Source organism: Hypanus sabinus, chromosome 22 (assembly GCF_030144855.1).
Source record: "Hypanus sabinus isolate sHypSab1 chromosome 22, sHypSab1.hap1, whole genome shotgun sequence".
NCBI classification, from domain to species: Eukaryota; Metazoa; Chordata; class Chondrichthyes; order Myliobatiformes; family Dasyatidae; genus Hypanus; species Hypanus sabinus.
Window position 1 is genome coordinate 41563562 of NC_082727.1, and position 25027 is coordinate 41588588.

Consider the following 25027-nt stretch of genomic DNA (forward strand, 5'->3'; position numbering starts at 1 on the left):
GTACTAGTACTAAGTACTAAGGTCTAGCTAAGTGCTCTCAGTATGTATCCATTTCAGTAGGGTTTCTTCAAATTTAGTTTCAGTACTTTCAACCTCTTGTCCCCATATTTGTTTACATCTTGCATTTATGTTTTATCTTTAGATGTTATATAGGTAGTTTCAAAAGATAATCTGACTCATAATCTCAAATGTTCTATCTAAAGGGAGCGACTGTTTGTGTGCTTACTCAAGATAAAGTGAACACCATGATTTGGAATCCAGAAACTGGGGAGTGTTATGAACAATTTAATGCCTTTTGTCCATTGCAAAGTGCTGATTGTTTGATCAATAATGAAAATGTGAGTTTTTAAAATAATCTATATACTACTAAAACTCTCTTGCTCTGTGACCTCCAATTAGCGCAAACAGTGCATTACAGCGGCACTATTTTTGGCTAAGCCGACTTAAAATGTGCTAATTTACAGAATACAGGCAAAGTTCAGGGTTATATATTCGAATAAAATTGTTCATTCCCCAAAATCAGCAGCCCCGTATTCATCCGAGAGCCGATCCGCTATCATGGAAATCGGGACGCGGCACCAAGACGCATGCGCATGGCCAGCCTCAGCAGCGTCTCCCGCTGCTCACAGAGCCGATTCCACCTTTGAGTGATTAGGCAATTTTTGCAGTGAATAGAGAAGAAAATCACACAGTATTTGACAGGCAGATATATCGGGCCCTTTGAAGCTGTCGGATCGATACTTGGATTTCCAATTCATGAGCGGGAACCAGCCGTTGTTCGCCTTCAAGTGCACCTTCCCCAACAGCATGAAGTATTTTTTCGAGATAATGCTGCTGTGCAACTGAATAATGATATGGCAAGAACCACTTTTACGGAATTCATGGATCTTTGCACTCGCGGTCCATTTGCAAGAACCCTAACTATGTGGATATTCCCAGATTCTACATTTGGACTAATAAGAAATGGGAAAGAAGGAGAATGGGGAAGAGAGTGGAGGAATTCTCCGGGATTTTTGAAGCAAATGTTCTGGGTTGTGTATACCGTTTCTCCACGAAGTGGTGACCCTACTATATGAGACTTCTTCTTCATCACATAAAGGGACCAGTATTTTTCGAATCATTGAAAACACATGATGGAGATATCCTTCCACCATTCAAAGACGGCTGCAGAGAGAGAAGAGTGTTGCAAGCTGATGATCATTGGCAACAAACTATGGAAGAAGCAAAGTGAGCAAGAATGAGAGAGCAATGAGAGATTTTTTTGTTGTCTTCCTAACGAACACTGAAATCAACAATCCACAGCAATTATGAAGCCAGTTCAAGAATGCAATGTCTGAAGATTTCTTACAAATGGAGAGGAGAACAAGGAGAGAGAGCAATGAGAGATTTTTTTGTTGTCTTCCTAACGAACACTGAAATCAACAATCCACAGCAATTATGAAGCCAGTTCAAGAATGCAATGTCTGAAGATTTCTTACAAATGGAGAGGAGAACTATCAATGATCCTATTCTCATGATGGATGAGAGGCATCATGGACAAGCTCTTCTGTATTTCCTGGAGAAACTTCAGAACTTGGGCAAAACACTTGAAGAATATAACTTGCCAACACCAAAACACGGTATAATTACTCAAAGTGCTGGCAATCTGGAATTATTGCATGAACTGCAATACCTCAGAGCTGAACAGCAGGAACTTGTTTCACAGATGCAGCCTCTATTGAATAATGAGCAAAGAGAAGTATATGAAAATGTGTGCGACTGCTTGGAAAGGAATCTCTCTTCAAAGATTTTCATTGATGAACCAAGAGGAACGGGCAAGACATTTATCATCAACTTGATCCTTGCTAAAGTTAGGGGAGATGGAGGTGTTGCTATTGCTGTAACATCATCAAGTATTGCAGCAATATTGATGCCTGGTGGTAGGACAGTGCATTCAAAATTCAAAATACCCCTCAAAGTCAATGAACATTTGTTCATTGTCCTTTGTAACATCAATAAAAACACCAATACTGCAAATTTACTCCAAAATGCGAGGCTTTTGTGTCTGAGATGAGTGCCCCATGATTAGGAGGGAGAGCTTCGAAGCTGTGGACCGGACTCTTCGTGATGTATGCGGCAAGAATGAGGCCTTCGGGGGTATTTTAACCATTTGCTGTGGCGATTTCCATCAGCTTCTACCAGTTGTGAAATGTGCAAATGATGATGCTGTGGAGAATTCATGCATAAAAAAATCCTACTTATGGAGAAGCTTCATCAATTTTCAATGGAAGAGAAACATACGATTGAGTGAGGGAGAAGGACGGTATTCTGAGTTCTTTTTGGATGTTGGAGAAGACAAAATTGAGAAAAATGAAAATGATGAAATCGAATTACCTGAAGATATGATTCTGCCAGCAAAAACAATGGAAGAATGCATTGATTTCATCTACCCAACATTCAATAATCCTGCAGAACTGTTCGAGGAATTCTATCTTGGTTCCTCTCAATGAAATGATGCGAAAAATAAACTTCACATGCATTAGATGCTTCCCTAGAATTATGAAAGAATACTTTTCCTTCAATGCCATAAGTGAAGGAGGTAACTCCACTCATTTTCCACCAGAATTCCTTGATTCAGTTGAACTCTCTGGATTGCCGCCACATAAACTGGAATTGAAGAGGGGATCTCCCATCAATGAGGAACTTGGATCCACCAGGGCTTTTCAATGTAACGTGAATGATGGCGGAAGAACTGCACGACAATCTCATTGTAGCATAGATAAACATTGGTGTGTTCAATAATGACATTGTCATGATCCCAAGAATTACTCTCAATTTATCAGAAGGGGAAGTTGTCCCTCTTCAGCAGAGCCAGTTCCTGATACAGTCATGCTTTGCTATGACTATACATAAGGCACAAGGTCAAACCATGGAGAATATGTTGATTTATCTGAAGAAACCGGTATTCCAGCATGGTCAGCTGTATGGGGCTTTAAGCCAGGGACAAACAAATGCAAACATTAGAGTATTCTTGAAGAGTGGCAGATCAACCAGAAATGCTGTCATCAAAAGTGTCCTTTGTTAAATGAGGAGGAGCTACATTTGTCTTACTACGCGTCTTTATTCTTTAATAAACTGAGTTTTTCTTCTTTAATTTCCAAAGCACATCACATCAGACTGCACTACCTTTCTCTCAAAGGATGCCCCAATGGGTCACCCAGTTGTCTAGAATCAAATAAAAAGCATGAGGGATCTTTGCCAACTCTATTTTTTATAATAATTTGCAAATTGAACTGTGAACATTGGAAATTTCATCTGCATGTTGCACCTGCAAATGATAGTAGGAATCGTGCACATATATGGTATGTGTCTACTGGGAATGGCCAAAATGAACATTAAGTGGAGGATAAATGAACAGCTAAAATCTCTGCAGAAAAGAGGTTTGCAAAAACAGCATAAAGAGAATACAATTGAGATAAGTAAAATAAAATATTTTAAGTTCTATATCCATGTTAGTTGTTCTATAAATATTTCAAACTAATACATTAATTAAGATAATGGACACCACAAAAGAAAATCAAAATACTTGGTTGTTTGATATTCAAATTTCCTGGTTATATCAGTCATTGGCTAGTTTTTTTTTTACTTTTAAAACATTATTGTGTAACAGGGAGTGGTTATTTGCTGTGATATCAATTACCCAACCCACTTGCTCTCTCTTGATATAATAAACACTTGTTTTGCCTTTCTTTCCTACCTTCATAAGATTTAAGCTTACCCTTAAGGTACTGATTATTGCATTATATACTTTTAATTATTACATAATAGAAAAATTAAATTCCATAATGAATTTGCAAATATATTCTTATAGATCTGGTTTAATATTCAAAAGAATAGTAGCCCTATGAGTACACGGTTTGACTTCACAAATGAACAGAATTGGAAGCCATTCTTCAGAGGTTCCCAGAATCATGCATTGTCTTCTGTGCAGGTAATTTATTATTATTCATTTGCAGGGTTACATATATGACACTTGCCTAGAACTTTATCTCTAGTATAAGTACCAAATATGAACAGAGAACATAGAACAATACAGTACTTTTATATGCCTTTTGATCCATGATGTTGTCCTGATTTTTAATCTAGTCCAAGATCAATGTAAAGCTTCCTTTCCCTATCTCATTTTTCTTTCATAAATGTGCCTACCTAAGAGTCCCCATATGTTTGTAATGTATCTCCTTCTATCACTGTCCCTGGTAGTGACATTGTATGCACCCATCTCTCTCTCTGTAAAAAAAAACTACCTCTGGCATCTTGCCTATACTTTCTTCAAATCACCTTAAAATTAGGGCTTCTCATATTAGCCATTTCCAACCTGGGAAGAAAAGGTACTGGCTGTCCATTCTATTTATTTCTCTTTTTACACTTCTATCAAGTCAATTCTTGTCCTCCTTCAGTCCAAAGGGACAAGTTCTAGTACTCACTCAACCTGTCCTCATAAGATATGCCTCTAATTGAGGCAGCATCTTGGTAAATCTCCTCTGCATCTTCACTAAAGCTTTCACATCTTTCTATAGTGAGGCGACCAGAACTGAACACAGTACTTAAAGTGTGATCTAACCAGAGTTTTACTGCATGGATCTTGAACTCAGTCCTCCAACTAATAAAGGCCAACACACCATATGCCACCTTAACCACCCTATCAACATGTACAGCAACTTAGAGGGACCTATAGATGTGGACCCCAAGATCCCTCAAATACTAAATAGTAGATGCTGTGAATAGCTATCCACTTCTGAAACTTAGTTGTTAACCTCAACAATTTTGAAGTAACATTTATTTGCAAATAATTGTAATAAAAATGAAGTTTTTCATAGAATATTTCAAATAGTTTGATTTAATAAACATTTTTACAAGAATTAGAACTTAACAAAGCTGCAACATGTAATGCAAAAATATTCTCTAGCCACAAGAATTAATCTACTCTCCCACTGAAAGAAGCCTGGTGAATAAATTACAGAAGAGGTAGGAACCTTTTTTACTAACATATATTTAGAAATGATAAACAACTTGGCGATTATGTAATTACACAAATTTGAGGTATGTAGTTTTGGTAAAACAAAGCAAAATACAGAATGAAGTTAGAAGTATCTTACAGAAATGAAGTAGAAATACCATGGACAGTGAGAAATACAAACATTATTCATTGTGAAAATGTTAAGTCAAGTCAATTTGTATCAAGTTTTTTGGCATGTTCATCAGTATGGTAAGATAAAATGGAAAACTTGTTTGTAGCAACATTATAGGCATGAGTTGTAGGTACAGACAACATGCAGAATATAAATTATATATAACATTATCGTGCACAGAAAAAAAACAAAGATATGCTAAAAAGCAAAATCAGTGTAAAAAGTAAATGAAGACAAAAGGCAACTCCATGGTACTGCAAGAGATGGTTCATAGTGGTCATTGCTGAGGAAGGATTAGGGTTGTGCAGGTAGGCTCAAGAACCTGGCAGTTTCAAGAAAGTAGCTGTTTCTCAACCTGGTAGCATTGTTGACCATTGCGTCAACAGAACTAGGTTAGGGAATGCGGTATTTTCTTCTCCCAGCCCCTGGCACTGATGAATCTCTGGAGTTATTTTGGCCTGAAACATCGCCTTTACTCTTTTCCATAGATGCTGCCTGGCCTTCTGAGTTCTTCCAGCATTTTATATGTTGCTATCTTCTATCTGACAGCTGAGAATTTATGGCTTTTTGTTTTAAATCAGTTACCAAACCAGTACCAGTATGAATTACACAGGGTGGACAAAGTCTCAACAGTAACAAACCTGCATGTTACATCTAACCAAAGAACACCTCACAAATAACTTCTTATTTGGAAATTATCTCTAACCAGCAGATTACCTGGAGCATCATCATGTCTGCTTTAAAACAATTATCAAGCCAAGTAACTTTAATTCAAAAAATGGAGGACATAGAGCAGTGTCCATTCCTTCAACCTTATGGCAAGAACAAAAAAAAACTGGTTTGTCTTCTTCCTTGATCCATTCAAGTTCGATGTTTCCTTCCATATTTTATTTCCTGCATAGCGAATAGCATGAGATTTCAGGCTTTAGTACCTCCTGCTTGGCAGTAACAGCAAGAAGAGGGCATGACGATGATAAGGGCTGACTTCTTCAGGCAGCACATCCTGTAGATGCTGCCACTGATGGGGAGGGATGTGCTGTGAGGGATATGTGTTTGCTATGCTCTGCAGCCTCTTGAGTTCCTATATATTGAAATTGCCATACCACAGGATACTGTTGAAGTTAGAGTATTTGGTAACATGCTAAAATTCCTTAAGCCTCTAAAAAATTATAGTCACTGGCATGCTTTATTCATCAACGTGCTGGGTTCAGAACAGGTCATTTGAGATGTTAATGCCCAGGAATTTGAAGCTGCTTGCTTTGTCTACCCATCATTGAGAACTGGTAATTAGTCCCTTGATTTCCTCTTCCTATAGAATTCATTAGTTTTGTGATTTCATTGACCTTGAGCTAGAGGTTGTTATTGCAATACCAGTCACCAGATGGTCTTTCTCACTCCTGACTCATCACCTCCCATGAGTCATACTACACAGCAGTATCACCAGCAAATTTATAGACAGATTTGGAAGCCATACTTTGCCATGGGTGTAATGAAGTGAGTGCAGAGTTTAAGCAGGAATGGTTAAAGTGTATCCGTGTTTATAATCAGTGAGGAGGAGCTGTTTTTTTGAGCTATGCTGATTGAGTTCTGCATTGAAGTAGCTAGAATGGTTTGCACTTAACTACCAAATGTTCCAGATCAGGGGACCAGGAATGGGACAAGACCATCATTTCCAAGAACCATGAGGAGTTTATCATGAAGCATACACTCCTGCCCCTTGCTTTTCCTATTGCTGCTATCCCATTCATACAGTGAATGGAGTACTGTGCTTGGAGAGTTGGGAGATAAGCCATGTCTCTGTGAAGCAGAGCACACTGCAGATCCTCATATTCCCCTGATAACGAAGTTCAGCTCTTGGGTCTTTCTCCTAGTTCTCCAGTGATTGTATATCAATCTAAATGATGTTAGAGAAGTTTCATGCTTCTATGTTCCAGTTTTACCCGAAGTCCTCCTCAGTGACCATAAATTGTGCCAAAATTTTACGAGCTTCAATGCTTCCAGGTGCTGTATGGTGTTCTGGAAGGTCACGTCTGCCAAGTCCATTGAGTCCATAGAATGATCCTAAGATTGCTAATACAGTTAAATGGCTTTAAAGACCATTTGTAATGCAGTATTCCTGACTGAAGATTTGAGGTTTAAAAGTTCAATGCATAATTATAAAGGTCCTTTACTTCTTGCTGCCTGCATTGTGTCATCTCTTGCTGGCAACATCTTAACAGGGTCAACGAAAAGTGCAGAAGGTATGGACAACAACAAAAAAATGAGAAGCATGTTTGCAAAGGATTACCAGGTTAACAGTAAAAGTTTCTTTAAAGATACTTAAGAGAAACAAAGTGGCCAAGGGAACATATAACTGGCATCAGGAAATGGCAACAAATGAATACTTTGCTTCTGTCTTTAAAGAACAGAAAGATATCTAGGTACCATGAGTTCAAAGAAAATCGAAATTAATTATCATTAGAACTTACTGGATTTAACATACTCAAAGAAAGGGCTAATGGTGAAATCCATTATGCTTAAGTAAAGCAAATCTCCAAAGCTTCATGGTTTCCTCATCAGAATAATAAAAGAAGTGAGCAAGGAAATTTCAAATACATTAATAGTTGCTTTTGATCATCTCTTGATGCATGTTAGATACTGTTAGATTGGAAACATTCAAATCTATTATTTAAAATGGTGCCCCCCCCCCCCCCCCGACTACTGTCAGTTCTGAGAAAATTCTTGAAACTCTCTCTCAAGATTTACCGAGCATCAACTGATTATTATCAGTACTTACGTGTGAACACTGAGTAACATCTGTCTAACTTGGTTACTTGTTGGAGGATGATAGAGTGGTAAATAAATGGTTATTAGGAATATCATCTATGTTTTCTTCCAAAATTCATCTGGTAAGTTCACATGAAATGAAAGAAGACAGAGGAAGGATAAAGTTAAATATTGCATTGGATCTCTCTGAGAGATCGGTATTACAGCCACAGCTTTTTAATCAAACTTATTAATGATTTCAATGAAGGTATAATCAATATTTATAAATTAACCCCAATTAGAAAGCACAGTAAATGATTTAGATATAAACAGCAAAATACAAAGGGACGTGAATAGCCTTCTCAGTGATGTATATAAACTGCAAATGAATAAAAACTGTGCATAAACACTTCTGTGGTAAATTGAGCTCAAAGCAGGAAATGAGTCATTCCGTTTCCAAGAAAGAGAAAACAATTGCCTGAAAACTGAATTGCAGAACACTTGTCTTTTTTCAACATTGTGCTATTAAAATTGATATAACTGCAATTAAGTTGTGCACAGGACTATTTCATGATCAAATTAAGCCCAATGAAGAAATTTCATTGGGCACTTCTGATGATAATCCACCAATGTAACTCCAATGCAATTTACTGTTGGGCTATAATGCAATGATCTTTCTTGCAACACTCCTTTCTGAAACATCACAGGTGCCCTTTATTTATTTATTTGTTTGTTTGTTTGTTTATTATCCATTCATTCATAAGGAAATACTGGGAGAACATAATTGTAATCCTGGGGCAGAGGCCTGAGAGGTCTGAAAGTAAAGGATTTGAAAAATCAAAAAAAGTAGTGATAATGGAAATTTGAAATAAAAACAAAAGATGCTGATGCTGTAAAATAGCAGACCAGGAGGCATCTATAGAAAGAAAAACTATGGTAAAGATTAGAAGCCCTTCATTATTCCCCATTGAATAGTTGTTGATCTGAAACATTTGATCTGTTTCTTTTTCAGTTGATCTGTCTGACTTGCTAAGTGCTTACAGCATCTCCTGTACTTTTCTTGAATCATCATGCTACTCTCCCTTTGCATTTAAGTAAAACTTCCACTGTAACCTGTACTCCCAAATTTTGCCTTGCAAGCCCATGACATTACCATTGCTACTGTTCCCACACACTCAACTCCATTTACATCTTAGCTCTGCTCTTGATTGTCCTATTCAAATAGGATGACATGATCACCCTCCTAATAATTAGGCTAATCTTCTTCCTCCAACATCAACCTAAATACTGGACAGGTCTCCCTGTACTCCTGGTCACAGACCTGCAATTTCCTGTTCCTGTCTTTCCTCTCTGAAGGGCTATAAAAGTAATCCTCCCCTTTGCCCTCAAACACTAACAGTGTGCCTGATTGCTCTCTCCTATCTAACATTAACAGCATTACCACAAATCCTTCTCTCCAGCAACTGCTTTCTTGTCACTCAAATCCTTGGCAAAACATTGGTAATATCTTCAGTCCATATTCTTTAAGCAGTTCATCTCCAACAGAAGCACAACACAAATCCTTAGCTACAGACTAGTTTGGAAGAGATGACACATTTTGATAATGAAAAAGGCCAAAATATAATTTCCCCTTGATCATTGTAGGCTGAATGGCCTATTTATTTGCCTCATTACACTCTCTCTTGTGACTAAAAGCTCAGGATTTGAGCATGTGTAAATTTTGTTGAAGTCGCACAAACACCAAAATAGTCATTGTTTTATTGCTTAACTGCTCTACTGAAGTCGTTCAGGTGGACTAGTATTTTGAGCCATGTGTTTTTCAAAATGCAGCAAAAAAGGAACTGTAGTGGCCGAAGAAATTTACATGTATGCAGATTGCTAAAAGCTAATTGCCTTTCTGACAAACCAAAGTTCACAGTAAATTTTATCATCAAAGTACATGTATGTCACCATATACAAGCCTGAGATTCATTTTCTTGTAGGCATGCTCAATAAATCTATTGAATGATAGCCATAACAAAATCAATGAAAGATCGTCCAACTAAGGCTTTAGTCCAGAGTGCAGAAGTCATCAAACTGTGCGAATACAAAAGAAGAAATAATTAATAAAGAAAGAAAGATTAAAAACATAAGATGAAGGGTCCTTAGAAGTGAGTCCATTAGTTGTGGGAACATTTCAATGATGGAGTAAATGAAATTGAATGAAGTTATACCCTTTGATCCTAGAACCTGATGGTTAAGGGGTAGAAACAGTTCCTGAACCTGGTGGTGTGAGTCCTGAAGCTCTTGTACCTTCTTTCTGATGGCAGCAGCACGTCATAAGGTCAAATAAAATATTGCCTATTATCTCATAGGGTTAATATAGATAGAAGAAGTTATGCTCCAGTTGTATACAACCTTGGCTAAATCATAATTCCTGGCACCCAATCTTGCAGGAGATTTAAAGCATATTCATTAGAATAAATGCAGGACTGAGAAAGTAAAAGTACCAGGGCAGCATGTATCTGCTTGATGTGACATCAACATTCTTAGATTCTGTCATTGTTCCTTTTGCTTGTTTACAAGGAAATCACACTATCTATTGTGACACCCAGATCTAACTTCCTTCTGCTGATTTAGAATATAATGGAAACAAGGAAAGAAGTTTCTGAGGCTCTGGCAGAGGCTTTTGTATCTTCATTGGCCATGGGTAGGGTACCAGAACATTGAAAGGTGTCTATTGTTGTGCCTATTATTATGTGAGGACCAGCAGCGAATCACAGGTGAGACTAAAATCAGTGGCAGGAAAGTTACTGGAGGGGATTCTGAGAAACAGGATCTATCTGCACTTGGGAAGACAAGGACTGATTAGGGATAGTTGGGATGGTTTTATGTGTGGGGAATCATGTTTCATGTATTTGTTTGAGTTTTTTGTTGAGGTGACCAAAAAGATTGACTAGGGCAAGATGGTATATGTTGTCCACATGGATTTTTGCAAAGCCTATGGCAAGGTCTTGTATGGTGTGCTGGTTTGGATGATCATATCACATGTGATCCTGGGTGAGCTAGCCAATTGGATAAAAATTTGTCTTCTTGGAATAAATTAGGGAATGGTAGTGAAGGGTTGTTTTTCAAATTGGAGGCTTGTGATCAGCGATGTGGCACAGGGATCAGCATTGAGTTCTTTATTGCATACCCTATATTTGTACATTAAAGACTTGGATGAGAATGTAGGTGACATGATTAATTTGCAGATAGTACAAAAATTGGCAATGTTGTGTACAGTGAGAAAGATTTTCTAAGGTTCCAATAGGATCTCAATCAACTGGAAAAATAGACAATAGAATGGCACAGGGGATTTAACTCAGGCATGTGCAGTGTTGTTCATTTTGGGAAGTTAGTACTGTGCAGGACTTACACAGTAAATAGTAGTGCTCCAGGGATGTGTTGCAGAACTGGGAAACCTAGGGATACAAGTACACAGTTTCCCGAAAGTGGTCGCACAGTTAGATAAGGTGGTAAAGAAAGAACATGGCCCACTTGCCTTCGTCAGTCAATGTACTAAGTACAAGGGTTGGGACATCATGTCATAGCTGTAAAAGATGTTGATAAAATTGCACCCATCTAAGAGTACAGTCTAAGAGTACAGTCAACATTTCAGGCTGAGACACTTCAGCAGCTGAAGGGTCTCAGCCCAAAATGTCAGCTATATTCTTTTTCATAGATGCTGCCTGACCAGCTGAGTTCAACCAGCATTTTGTGTGTGTTGCTTGGATTTCCAGCATCTGCAGATTTTCTCGTTTGTGATGGCTACAAAGAAAGGTTTAATGGGATATTTTCCAAATACAGGCAAACGTGGTTAGCTCAGTTAAGTGCCGTGGTTAGCATGGATGTTTTTAAAATTCATCATAGAAAGGTCTGTAAAAATATTAAAGTTCCTAAATTATTAATAGTCCCTCTCCCCAGTGCATAAACAATTTACAAATTGGACTATTTCCTTGCTGTACAAGTCTATGACTCACATGGGTTTGGGAATATCTTACTGGCATGGATCAAAAGTTGCTTGATAGGAAATACAAAGTAGTGATAATGGGTATCAGAATGGCAGGCATTAATCACAGGGAACTGATCTTGGTTCCTAGCTATTCATAATATACAGTATATCAATAAACCTGTTGAGAAAGTAGAATTAATATTTCTGAGTTTGCTTATGACAAGAAACTGGATTGTGAAATGAGGTTTCAAAGTGATTTAGAAGTTGAGTGAATGGTCAATTATAGGGCAGGTGCATGAAATAGCATTTTCTGTATTTTTTGCTTTGTATTCCCAGCATTGGAGTTTGATGCTGCAACATTGTTTCCTGTAGTTGGGAATCAGTAATGAGACCAAATCAAAGAATGAAGGTTTCCTTTACTTAGCAACACACGCAACATGCTGGCGGAACTCAGCAGGCCAGGCAGCATCCACAGAAAAGAGTAAAGAGTCGATGTTTTGGGGTGAGACCCCAATTCTGATGAAGGGTCTCTGCTGGAAATGCCAACTGTTTACTCTTTTCTATGGATGCTGCCTGGCCTGCTGAGTTCCTTCAGCATTTTGTGTGTGTGTGTTACTTTGGGTTTCCAACACCTGAAGATTTTCTTTACTTAACAGATTGTTGGAGAATGAAGTGCTTTGTTACATGGACTAAGTGAGAAGAGACCATTACATCTCATTGTAGTTGTTTCATAAAGCAATGGGTTGTTTCTCACACAAAAAAGATACAGGGTTAAAATAGCAAATTATTCCAGTTCTCACTTTCAGAAAGTGGTCATGTGTTTTACTCTTTTCTTATTCACTGTGATTTAGAATTGAATGGGCACTGAAGAATAAATTTATGGAATGGAGAGCACAGCGTCCCACTCGATGGAATCGTTACTGTACCGGAGTGTTTCAAAATTTTCTTCCTCTGCTGGAACGAAACCTTGGTCGCTCAGTAAGTGAAGAGCAGAGTGCAGGTTTAGAGAATCTTTTAAAGGAATACAAGGTTTGTTATCCCTTAAGGAAATAAAAGCACTTCCAATTAAATTATTCTTAATATTAATTTTTCAGAAGTTTGATATAGCCCATGTACTAAAATCTGGAAAGCAGATAATTGTAAATTTAAAATAAATGTATCCACTTCTTATTTTTAGCTACCCACCATCAATATGAGTAGGTGTGATATTTGAGCTTTCTCTTCTGACCATTCAGTTTCCAAGTGCTAACAGCAATTTGTAGTGCAGTAGTATTGTGGCGACCCATTTCCTAGCGTATCCGAACCAACTCACAATTAGATAGCCTACGGGGGTTTGCGAGCACAGAGCTTTGGAGCCTCTGCGCCATGGGGGGCCGGTTGACAGAGGCTTAAAAGTGAGGCTGAAATTTTCAAATAAAGTTTTTTCCTTCGACTGCAGTTACCGACTCCGTGTCGTAATTTTAGCGCTGCGTGTAGCACACAGTGTAGCATACAGTATCACATTTTTATGTTACCGATCCTGTGATCTCAAACTGATGGTTTGGGAAGTTTTTATTCATATGTGGGCAAGCATTTGTTGTCTTCATAACTGCTTAAGGCAATATGTTGGATTGTAAGTCACCTTACAGAATCATTACATTCCTTCTTGGTGGAAGTACTCCCAAAATTCTACAATGTTTAGGGTGTCACAACTAGGGGTAATTTTTAGAAAAAAGAAAAGATTCCTTTCAGTGAGTATGTCGATTGTATTTTCTCTGTGTAGCTTCGTGGATGTCCACTGTCTCTTGGATTGTTTGTCTTTGGACTACTCTAGGTTTTCATTTTGTGTTGTAGGTGTCTTATTTGGTATCATGGAGATTGTTTGTATTTATCATTTTTATTCAATTTGAGGTATTTGCATTAGCATGGGGATTTTCAATGTCTTGCATTGTAGTTGTCTCTGTGGGTTATTGCTTTGTCTGGATGATTGATCCTGAATTCCTCTGTACCCCAGGGTGTGTTTTAGGAGGGTTTGCCAACCCTTTTTTGCTTGGTTGTTGTAGATCCTTATCTGGTGAAACTTTGACTGAGTTCTTCTGCGTATCATGAGTGATTTCAGATTCTGTAGAATTTGCCTGACTTCTTGGTAATTTTGCTGGTTAATTTCTGTAACAAATCTTTTATTTTGTTTGAATTGCTGCAAGTCTCTATGATTCCTGCACTTCAGTTTACTACTGCCCCTGACAGAGTTTCTTGAGTTAGATACAGTGATTGTAAAGGAGCAGTGATATATTTTGATATATAGGAATTGTATATGACATGAGGTGATCCTGCAGGCTTTATTTCTGTATTTCCATAAACTTGTTGCATTTATCCTTTTATGTTATTGAAGATATGGATTTGAGAGGTGCTGTCAGACAGGCTAGATTACATAGCTTTTACTAGAGTATACATACTAGCCTTTGTGTACCAATAATGGAGGGAAAGTGTTGATGTAGTGCCAGTCAAATGGCATGTATGTTCCTGAAATATGTTAATTTCTTGAGTGTTGTTGAAATTGCACAAAACCAGAAATCTAAACAAATGGATTTTAGCTCATTCCTGGTGTATGCCATGTAGGTGAGGAAGTTAGTTGTCTCAAGATATTCAAACTCTGCCTTGCTAATGTAGCCATGACATTTATTTAGCTGGTCCAGTTAGTTTCCTGGTCATTGGTGGTTCCTAAGATCCATATGGTGAGCTATTCAAGCACAGTAATGCATTTGACTAGCATGGTTATACTGTCCTGTTGGTAAAAGTCATTGCCTAGCACTTGGATGGTGCTAGTCTTCCCCCTGTTTGAATGTTGTCTAGGTCATGCTGAATGCAAGTGAGAATTGCTTCTTTTTCTGAGGAGATGGAATGAAATGTCAACGATTTAGATGAGGGCATTGAAAACTATATCAGCAAGTTTGCTGACAATACTAAACTGGGTGGCAGTGTGACATGCGAAGAGGACGTTAGGAGAATACAGGGAGACTTGGATAGGCTGGGTGAGTGGGCAGATACGTGGCAGATGTCATTCAATGTGAATAAATGTGAAGTTATCCACTTTGGAAGCAGGAATAAGAGGGCAGAGTATTGCCTGAACGGTGTAGAGTTAGGTAAGGGAGAAATGCAAAGAGACCTAGGAGTTCTAGTTCACCAGTCAATGAACGTGAATGAGCAAGTGCAACAGGCAGTGAAGAGGGCAAATGGAATGTTGGCCTTTGTTACAAGGGGAATTGAGTACAAGAGCAAGGATGTCCTTTTGCATTTGTACAGGGCCCTGGTAAGACCACACCTGGAATAATGTGTACAGTTTTGGTCTCCAGGTTTAAGGAAGGACATTCTGGCAATTGAGGAAGTGCAGCATAGATTCACTAGGTTGATTCTTGGGATGGCAGGGCTGTCTTATGCAGAGAGATTGGAGAGATTGGGCTTGTACACGCTGGAATTGAGGAGATTGAGAGGGGATCTGATTGAAACGTTTAAGATAATTAAAGGATTTGATAGGATTGAGGCAGGAAATATGTTCCAGATGTTGGGAGAGCCCAGTACCAGAGGGCATGGATTGAGAATAAGAGGTCAGTTATTTAAAACAGAGTTGAGGAAGAGCTTCTTCTCCCAGAGAGTTGTGGAGGTGTGGAATGCACTGCCTCGGAAGACGGTGGAGGCCAATTCGCTGGATGCTTTCAAGAAGGAGCTAGATAGATATCTGATGGATAGGGGAATCAAGGGATATGGGGACAAGGCAGGGACTGGGTATTGATAGTGAATGATCAGCCATGATCTCAGAATGGCGGTGCAGACTTGAGGGGTGGAATGGTCTACTTCTGCACCTATTGTCTATTGAAATCAAAGATGATGCTGTCATCAGCACACATCCCTGTTCCTGACAGATGATGGAACCGCTGAAATTGCTGGGCCTACCTAGGCACTCACACAATGAGATGCTGGAGCTCACTTTACATAATTATTGGAAGGATATATTTACTACTATTTCCTCAATTTGGAATATAGATTTACAACCTCATTTTATTACTGCAATTTTTGGCATACCAAATGAAGATGGCAATCAGTTTTCCCCCTCAATCAGACGAATGATTGCTTTTGTAACATTAATGGCCAGAAGGTCTATACTACAAAATTGGAAAGAAGTAAATCCTCCTACTACATTTCAGTGGCTTTCTCAAACTATTTCTTATCTGAGTTTGGAAAAAATTAGAAGCACTATTTTTGACTCATCAATTAAATTTGAAGAAACTTGGAGACCGTTTATTCGACATTTTCATATGAATTAATTTGGCCTTCTCCAGACCTTTCTGCTTATTCATGTTCAGGTATGGAGTTCCGGAGTTCTTTGACACTATCTTATACTTGTAAACTGTTATTATTGCCTATGTTAGTTTAGTTTAGTGTTTTATTTTTTTTAATATATATTTTTTCTCACATATTTTTTAATATTTTTTTTTTCTTTTTTAATGGTTATTTGTTTTTTTTTCATATAATCATGTGGACTTGATTAAGGTATTTTCTTTTGTTGATGTTTAGTAGGATATTATTATCTTATTATCAATGTGATTTCAAGTCTATTGTATTTATAATTTACTTATTACTATGTTATTTTTTTTGTGTATATGTGAAAATCAATAAAAAGATTGAAAAAGAAAGAGATGCTGGAGCTAGGATGGGTGAACTATAACCTTGAAGCCCACTGACCTAGTTTATATCACTTACTATCACGCTTGTTGAATACTTTTGTTGTTGGGAGCAGTCACTTTCACTTTATCTCTGAATTAACTCTGAGCCAAGACCTGGAGCTAAGTTCAAAGTTCAATGTAAATTTATTTTCAAAGTATATATATGCCACCATATTCAACCCTGGTTCATCTTCTTGTGGACATACTCAATCCGTAATAGAATAATAACCATTATAGAGTCAATGAAAGACCGCACCAACCAGTGCGCAAAAGATGACAAGCTGTGCAAATACATAAAGAACGAAATAATAACAATAAATAAAAAAATAAACATCGAGGACATCAGATGAAGAGTTTTTGAAAGTGAGTCCATAGTTTGTGGGAACATTTCAATGATGGGACAAGTGAAGTTGAGTGAAGTTATCTTCTCTGGTTCAAAAGCCTGATGGTTGAGGAGTAATAACTGTTCCTGAACCTAGTGATGTGAGTCCTGAGGCTCTTGTACCTTCTTCCTGATGGTAACAGTGAGAACAGAACCTGTCCTGGGTAGTGGGGAATCCCTGATGATGGAAGCTGCTTTCCTGTCACAACGCTTTGTGTAGATGTGCTCAAAGGTGGGAAGGGCTTTACCTGTGATGGACAGGACTGTATCCACTATTTTTTCTAAGATTTTTTGTTCAAGAGGAATGGTATTTCTTTACCAGGCTGTGATGCAGCCAGTCAATATACTCTCCACTGTATAACGATAGAAGTTTGCCAAGTTTTAGATGTCATGTCAAATCTTCGCAAACACCTAAGGAAGTAGAGGCACTGCTGTGTATCCTTTACATGATTGCATTTATGTGCTGGGCTCAGGACGGGCCTTCCAAAATAAGTGGTTCTGAATAAACCAAAAACTGTGCATCAGTGAGGAGGTTATTGATGATTGAATGCCATTGACGGTTACCTGTTGTTAACAGGAAAAAGATTAATTAGGCACCAATGAACTAAATTGGAATTATACTGTTATTTTGTGATACTATGTATCTTATACTGTCTCACATTGACATTTGTATCATTGCTGTAATGAAAGAGCTTAAATAGAGATATGGCTAGTTTTGGGGTGCATGTCTTTCTTTAATGCAACAGGCAAGATGCTGTCTGGTCTCATATCATTTGTGTTATACAGTGCTATTGCCATTTTTTGATATTAGGTGAATCATATTGGTTATAGCCTAGCTCAATGATGAAGGAAATCTTGGTACAAAACCTAGACATTTCACCCACTTGATATTTCTTAACATTGATGAAAATAGTTGCAAATGCTTTTCCCTTACCTTCGCAGTGACAGGTTGGCCTCAACAGGGGATGGGATTTTGTTGGAGCCTCCTCCTCCAACTCACTGTTAAATTGTCCATCACCATTTATGAACTGTGTCAGAAATGCAGAACTTCGATCTGATGCTTCACTTTTGGGGTTTCTTAGCTCTATCTTTTGCATGGTGTTTTTGTTTTACATGTCTCCCCAATTATGACTTGCTAGATTTGAATCTACTCCATTTAGCATAATGGTAAAGCTCTACAGCACGGTAAAAAATAAAAGCAGGAGACAGTCAAAGGGCCTTTCACATCCATGAGGAAACATCATCTCTCCATTGTGAATTCCTTTAAGCATATGATAAAGATTGATAAGACCATCTCTCACCCTTCTAAACAAAGAATATAGTCCCAGTGTGTTCAATTTCTCTTTGTACTGCAAACCTGCCATCATTGGAACTGCCAATGAATCTTCACTGTCCTCTCTTTATGTTGTCATCAAGGTGTTATACATATGAAGTACGATTTACATACTCTTGTAACCCTGTAGTTAAAAGCTAAAATACTATTTGTCCCTTAGATACACATGCCCGTTGGTCTTTGGCAACTTGCATAAACACACACCAAGGACCTTTTGACCACCAACTTCACCCTGTTTCTCACTCCTTAACAAATACTTTTCTTCTCTGTTATTTGCATTAAAGAAGATCATCTTACATTTCCTTCATTGTATTTAATTTGCCATTCTCTCATTTACTCACTCAGTTTGTCCATATTCCCCTGAAGCTTTTTAACCATCCTTCTCAGTATTCACAATCCCACACAGAGGCATACTTCTCTATGAAATTGCCCCTAATCAAAGCTGCTATTGTGACCATCAGTGAAGTCATGGAAGAGACACTGAACCTGGTGATATACATCTTTATTCAGCACAACAAGCAGGAATAATTCTGAAGACACTCTTGGTAAAGGCTCACAAGCTCAATGTTCATCACATTTTTTATATCCTTAAGATCAATGGTGACAGTAGGTGATTCAATGCAGTTTCAATAGTTACATTAACATTGTTTATTTCAATACTTTGGGTTGGGTTGGGTTGACCTTTTGAACACTAAATTCAAACTTCCTTTGAATTGCATATCTACAGTGAGAGACACCTCTGAATGTTTAGATACCTTGGCTGGGACACTTCCCTGAACTTACACAATGGTGCAAATTACTTAAACCCATTGTTGATGCAGGACAATTAACACAACCACATTGTCTGAACATATGGCTGTGAAGCACTTGTAACTTCAATTTACAAAAAAATCTGAAGGCTAATTGCAATCTTCCTGAAATTATTTACATTTGCCATAAAAAATGAAGCTTGATTCTTGTTTGAATTAATATTTGCTGTATTCACATAACTGCAGAATACCCCCTAGCAGCTGCAACGTGCAAATGATCTATCGGCGATGATGAGGATAAGAGTTCCTCATGTTGGTTCACTGATTTCAGCTGTAGACCCAGTCTGGCAAGTTTTTGTTTTGACACATTCTGTAGCTATTATATAATGCAAGTAAGCCCATTCTTGGAGAAATCCCAAGAGTACCTTTTGTGCTCTTGCCAATTTCAGTATTTAAGGACTTTCAAATTTTGAACACAGAGTAACACTGATCAGGAGTAGGTCTGGTGATATTCAGCAGGATGTTGCTATGTCCATGCTCTACCAGACACCAAGTGGCCTTGAGCCAGTGGTGAGGACCAACACAGCTATTCTCTCATCCATGTACCAGTGTATTGCTAGTTGAAAAAATAATACTCAAGGATTGTGGTAGAAGAATCTGAAGCATTGTAAGGCATGTTTCTGTGAGCATGACTATGTACGGTTATTATTTCACCTGCCTCTGGGACAGAGCCTTTCAGTTTCAACCCCATTCCCCAGATGACTTTGTAAGATCGACAGAACTGGGAATGATTGTGACATTTCCAAATTCAGTTTCTAGCTGCCTAGGAGTCCTTACCTCTGAGGGAGTATCATGTATTTTTATCTTTAAAATTATTAAGGAATGTAATAGGGTAATGGTTAAAAATGTTTTTATGGGGGAAGCAATGAAAACATGGTCATGGAGAAACAAAAAAATCTATTAAACAATTCAAGAAAATCATATTTATTCAGGTAACTGTTCAAATGTAGAACGTGCTTCCATAATAACGATGATAAACAGCTTGGTTGTAATTAAAGAAAAACTATAGGTGAAAGGGGAAGGGATAAAAAAGGGTTAAATTTAAAATTGCTGACAGAAACTCAGAGTATAAAGAGTTGCAAAATGGCATTTATAGTATTTTCCTGATTTGTAATTTCTATGTGATTGTATGGATGTCAGAATCATTTGCAACATATTCTCAGTGGTCACTTTATTAGGTACAGGATTGGAACCCAATGTGGTCTTCTGTTGCTGTAGCCCATCCATTTGAAGGTTCAATGTGTTGTGTGTTCAGAAATGCTTTTCTATACACCACGAATGTATAATGTGGTCATTTGAGTTACTGTCGCCTTCCTGTCAGCTTAAACCATTCTTCAGCTGTCATTAATAAGACATTATTGCCCACAGAACTACTGCTCACTGGATTTTTTTTTTTCTTTTTTACACCATTTTCTGGAAACTCTAGGGACTATTGTACGTGAAAATTCCAGCAGATCAGCAGTTTCTGAGATACTCAAGCTACACTGTCAGGCACCAATAACCATTCCACAGTCAATGTCACTTAGTTTACATTTCTTCCCCATTCTGATGTTTGGTCAAACTTCTATAGATGCATGGTGGAAAGTGTGCTGAAAGGCTGCATTATGGCCTGGTAAGGGAGCTCCAATGCCTTTGAGTGGAAATTCCTACAAAGGTAGTGGATTTGACTAAGTTCATCACAGGTAAAGCCCTCTCAACCATTGAGCACACCTACATGAAACATTGCTGTAGAAAAATAGCATCCATCAGCAAAGATCCTCACCACCCAGGCCACACTCTTTTCTCACTGCTGAAATCAACCAGAAGGTACAAGTGCCTCAGGACTCACACCACCAGGTACAAGAACTGGTATTACCTCTCAACCATCAGGCTCTTGAACAAAAGGGGATAACTGCACATATTTAAGGACTCTTTAATCATGATTTTTCATGCTCGCTATTTATTGCTATTTATTATCTGAATTTGCACAGTTGTTTACAGTTTACAGATCATGTTTACAGTTACTGTTCCATAGTATGCCTGCAGAAAAAGAATCTCAGTGTTGTATGTGGTGACATGTATGTACTCTGATAATAAAATTTACTTTGAACTTCGAACTGAATAACAACTGAACCTCTTGATCATGCCTGCATGTTTTAAGTCAGTCAATTATAACACTTTTTTTTATCTCAACAGGTTTCAGGATTTCCTATTCAAATGTGCTATTCAAAGTTGGAGACAATATTTGATAAAGTCTACAGTACTGGTATTCATAAAATTGACATCCCCAATGTGGAGTTTGCTGTTGCAGTATATATTTATCCATACCCTGGCAATGTATTATCAGTGTGGATCTTTATAGCATCTCTGGTTCGCAATGCATAAAAAATCAAACTTGCCATTGTTTAATATTTTTGACCTAGATCTCTTATGTTTGTTCTACTGTTTTCTGTGCTATACATTTTATTGATGTGATTATCCATTTTTAGTAACTTTGAAGTTCATTCGCCCAATGAGCTGTATATTTTTAATAAATTAACTTCATTTAATTTTCAAAGAATCCAATCTCAATCTTTTCTGTTTTCTAGAAAGAAAAACATAACTCTTCTAACTATTTCGTACCCTGCTTCAATAGTTTTCTGTTATTATTTTACCAGATTCATGTAATCTTCTATTCTCACAAAGATATGTTTACAACTCTAATATCATAAAAGAATATTTACACCAGAATAGTTGATTTGACTAATTCAGTAAGAGACAATCACCTCCTCTCTTTCAAAAAATGTTTTGATTGATTTTCGATACTTGCATTCGTGTTTATAAAAATAAGGAGATGGAAACCTTTTCTTCGGTACAAATAAAGCCACAATTTTTCACTTTGGAAATCAACTTTTGTGTCCAGTGGTGAATAGAGATTAAAAACACTGCTGATATTGAATCTCTTGTAAGCCAGGCTGACCAATAATGCAGCTGTTCCAATCTTTCATAAACTGTCAGCTCATTGCATTCCACTATAATCAGACCGGTTTCCAGCCCGCCCCACCCCCCTACCTTTGTCTCCACCACTTTCCAGAATAGATTCATCAGTATCACCACAGCTGCTTTTATCTGAGTAGGAATAGTAGGAACTGTACATTTTGACTTCATGATTGTAATGGTTTCAGTGATCTGGCCAACCTATAGTGGGCAGGCCCTGACGCTCAGAATTTACCAGTGCAAAATCCTCTAAGTTCACTGGTTGGATAAGAAAACTAAAGTTAGTGCCCTGTCTCAGACCAACATCCCCTACAGTCCTAATTGCACTTAGATGGTTACATTGGGCAACACAAGATTCCTGAAATAAACACTCCTTTCTTTATTGGGAAGCAGTTACCACTTGGATGAAGGAAAGAGTTCAAGGATATGCTCAAAGGCTATTTGAAGAAACTCCTTAAAAAACTAGCCCTTAATTACTTATATCTTACCCTATGTAAGATGACAATAAAGTTAAAAACAAATTATTTAAACTACCATAACTTGTAAATCAGTTATATTTGTAGGCACAAAGAATAGGTAATATTCTACAAGTATTTCATTTTAGATTCAAAATACAATCCAAAAATTAGTAATCAAATAATATCATTTAAAGATTATTTCATTTTTCAGGTACACTGCGAATTGAAGTGACAGAATACTGAAGTATACACGTTGCTGAAGTTTTGGTTGATAGTGGAACTAGGAGGGTGAAGGGAGAGCTTATACCCACAGCAACCATGCTTTCATCTTATCAGAGACATAAGAGAATTTTATTTTTGTTATCTTCTGATGTTTGGATAACATAAACCAGCTTTAGAACTTTCTTGTAAGGCTATACTGATGGATCTCCTATTAGATTTCTCCTTTTAATTATGGAGCTAGAAAAATCTGTAATTGGAAGAGCAATGTCTTATATCTCTGTCATTGATCATTGGAGATGAGGTTGTATATTCTTTTTAGATTTGGTAAGCATTAGGTGAATTAAATAGGTTGAGGAAACAAACACTAATGATGAACAAATCTAAATTTAAAACTAGTGGAAAGAAGACTGAGAGAAAAATAGAAAAAGAAGAAAAAAGAGGGAAAGAAGAAAAAAAATTGAAACCAATTATAAATAGTAAAAAGGAATCAACACAAATAATAAATTCAAGAAATAAAGCAAATAAATACAAATGACAGGAAAGTACAAGAGTAGATTTCCAAAACATAAAGGAAAGGGGAGCTACGGAAAAGTTCTAACAATTCACTCAAGAGAAGAGTTAAAAGTTATTACAGAAAATAAAAGTTTATAAAGTAAGAGAAAACAAATTGAGATGGAGAGAAGATTGACTAGTGAACAAAAGTTGTGTGCATAAATGTTTTCTTTACTTATATAGTGCAATGTATTGAGTATTGTACTGCAGAGATTGGTGCAGTGATCTCGTTGATGGGAGTAGGCAGCTTAAATGGTTTAGCATGGACTGGACAGGCCAAAGGGCCTGTTTCTGTTTAGTACTTTTCTACGACTTTATGACTATTTTATGAGTATTTTAAAAACTATCTAAATAATGAGGTTGAAAAGACTGAAGGTATAGTTAGTTGCTTAATTGTCTAATGACAGAAGACAGGTTGGAAAGTTACCAGTGAAGTGAGTATAAGAATGTAACAAAGGGTGATTGGGTTTACAATGAGATGAACTATGATCTAATTAAATGGCAGAGCATGTTTGTGGGGATCAGTGGGCTTACTCTTAATTTGTATGTTCATATATTCTTAACGAGCTTGTGGTATAGTATCATTTTTAAAGAGTCACGAGAATTGGTGTTTAAGCTCTACAGACATTTTAAATAAAGTGAGTGACAGAAACAAAAAGAAATAAACCAGGTAATTACAGACCAGTGAATCTTATGTCAATGGTAGGAAAGTTATTGGGGGAAAAGATCTGAGGCAAAGAATCAATCTATACTTAGAAGGACAGTAACTGATCATGGACAGTCAGCTTTTGATTTTGTCTGACTAAATTGAATGAACTTTTCAAAGACTTGTCTAAGTATAGAGGAGGTGTTGTAGTTCATATAGTCTATATGGAGTTTGATAAGGCATTTGACAAGTACCACGTGGAAGGCTGGACCAAAGGTTTAGAGCCTGTGGATGATACAGGAGGTATACAAGATGCTAGCCTTCATTAGTCAGTGTTTCGAATATGCAAGTAGAGAAATTACAGAATAGGTTTGTAAAATATTGGTGAACTACATCTGGAACATTGTGCATAGTTTTGCTCATCACAGGATAGAAAGGACAAAGTTAGTTTGAGAGGGTGCAGCGATGATCAAGCAGGATATTGCCTGGGATTGAGCATCGAAAAGAAGGTGGATTGATTTTCCACAGAGCAAAAGAAGTCTGAGAAGTACCTAATGCGAATTATGAGAGGAACAGATAGGGTGGTAAGCTTTTCCTCATATTGGATATTTCTATAACTAGGAGATATAGGATCGGCATAAGGTTTAGAGGACATAAAAGGAAGAATGATTTTCATCCTGAACAGCGTTAGCATTTGGAATGATCTGCCTAAGATGATGATGGAAGCAGAGACCAAGATGGCCCAAGGCAAGATGTAACCAAGATGGTGCTGGTGAAACATGGTGATGCATTCCAGCTAACTTACAAAGCTAAATATATTTCTTCTGAACTACTCTCACTGCAATCTGCAACCTGTAATTTCCCTTTAAATTGCATACTTCTGAACTGTCTTGATGAACTAGCGATTTCACATTCTTCTGACGGACTCAGCGCACAACTCTCAAGATTGCAGGTACCTTTCAGCAAACAAAGGAACAAAGGAACAGCTGGAAGAGAGGGAGGATGGGAGGGCTCCAAGCCAGACTCAAATGTTGGGGTATGAAAATTTTTCTACCCAGTATCTTGTAAGCAAGTATACAGTACC

The 25027-nt window shown here is 37.5% G+C and overlaps 1 protein-coding gene across 1 annotated transcript in view; it reads left to right on the forward strand.

The window, feature by feature from the left end:
* Nucleotides 1-21474, forward strand: part of LOC132379705 (protein CC2D2B-like) — a 144834-nt gene extending 123360 nt beyond the window's left edge. The window contains exons 31-35 of the mRNA XM_059947995.1: nucleotides 204-338; nucleotides 3851-3970; nucleotides 4946-5004; nucleotides 12738-12915; nucleotides 21286-21474. Coding sequence (XP_059803978.1) covers nucleotides 204-338; nucleotides 3851-3970; nucleotides 4946-5004; nucleotides 12738-12915; nucleotides 21286-21474 — 681 coding nt within the window. The remainder of the gene's footprint in view (nucleotides 1-203; nucleotides 339-3850; nucleotides 3971-4945; nucleotides 5005-12737; nucleotides 12916-21285) is intronic.
* The last annotated feature ends 3553 nt before the right edge of the window (nucleotides 21475-25027 follow it).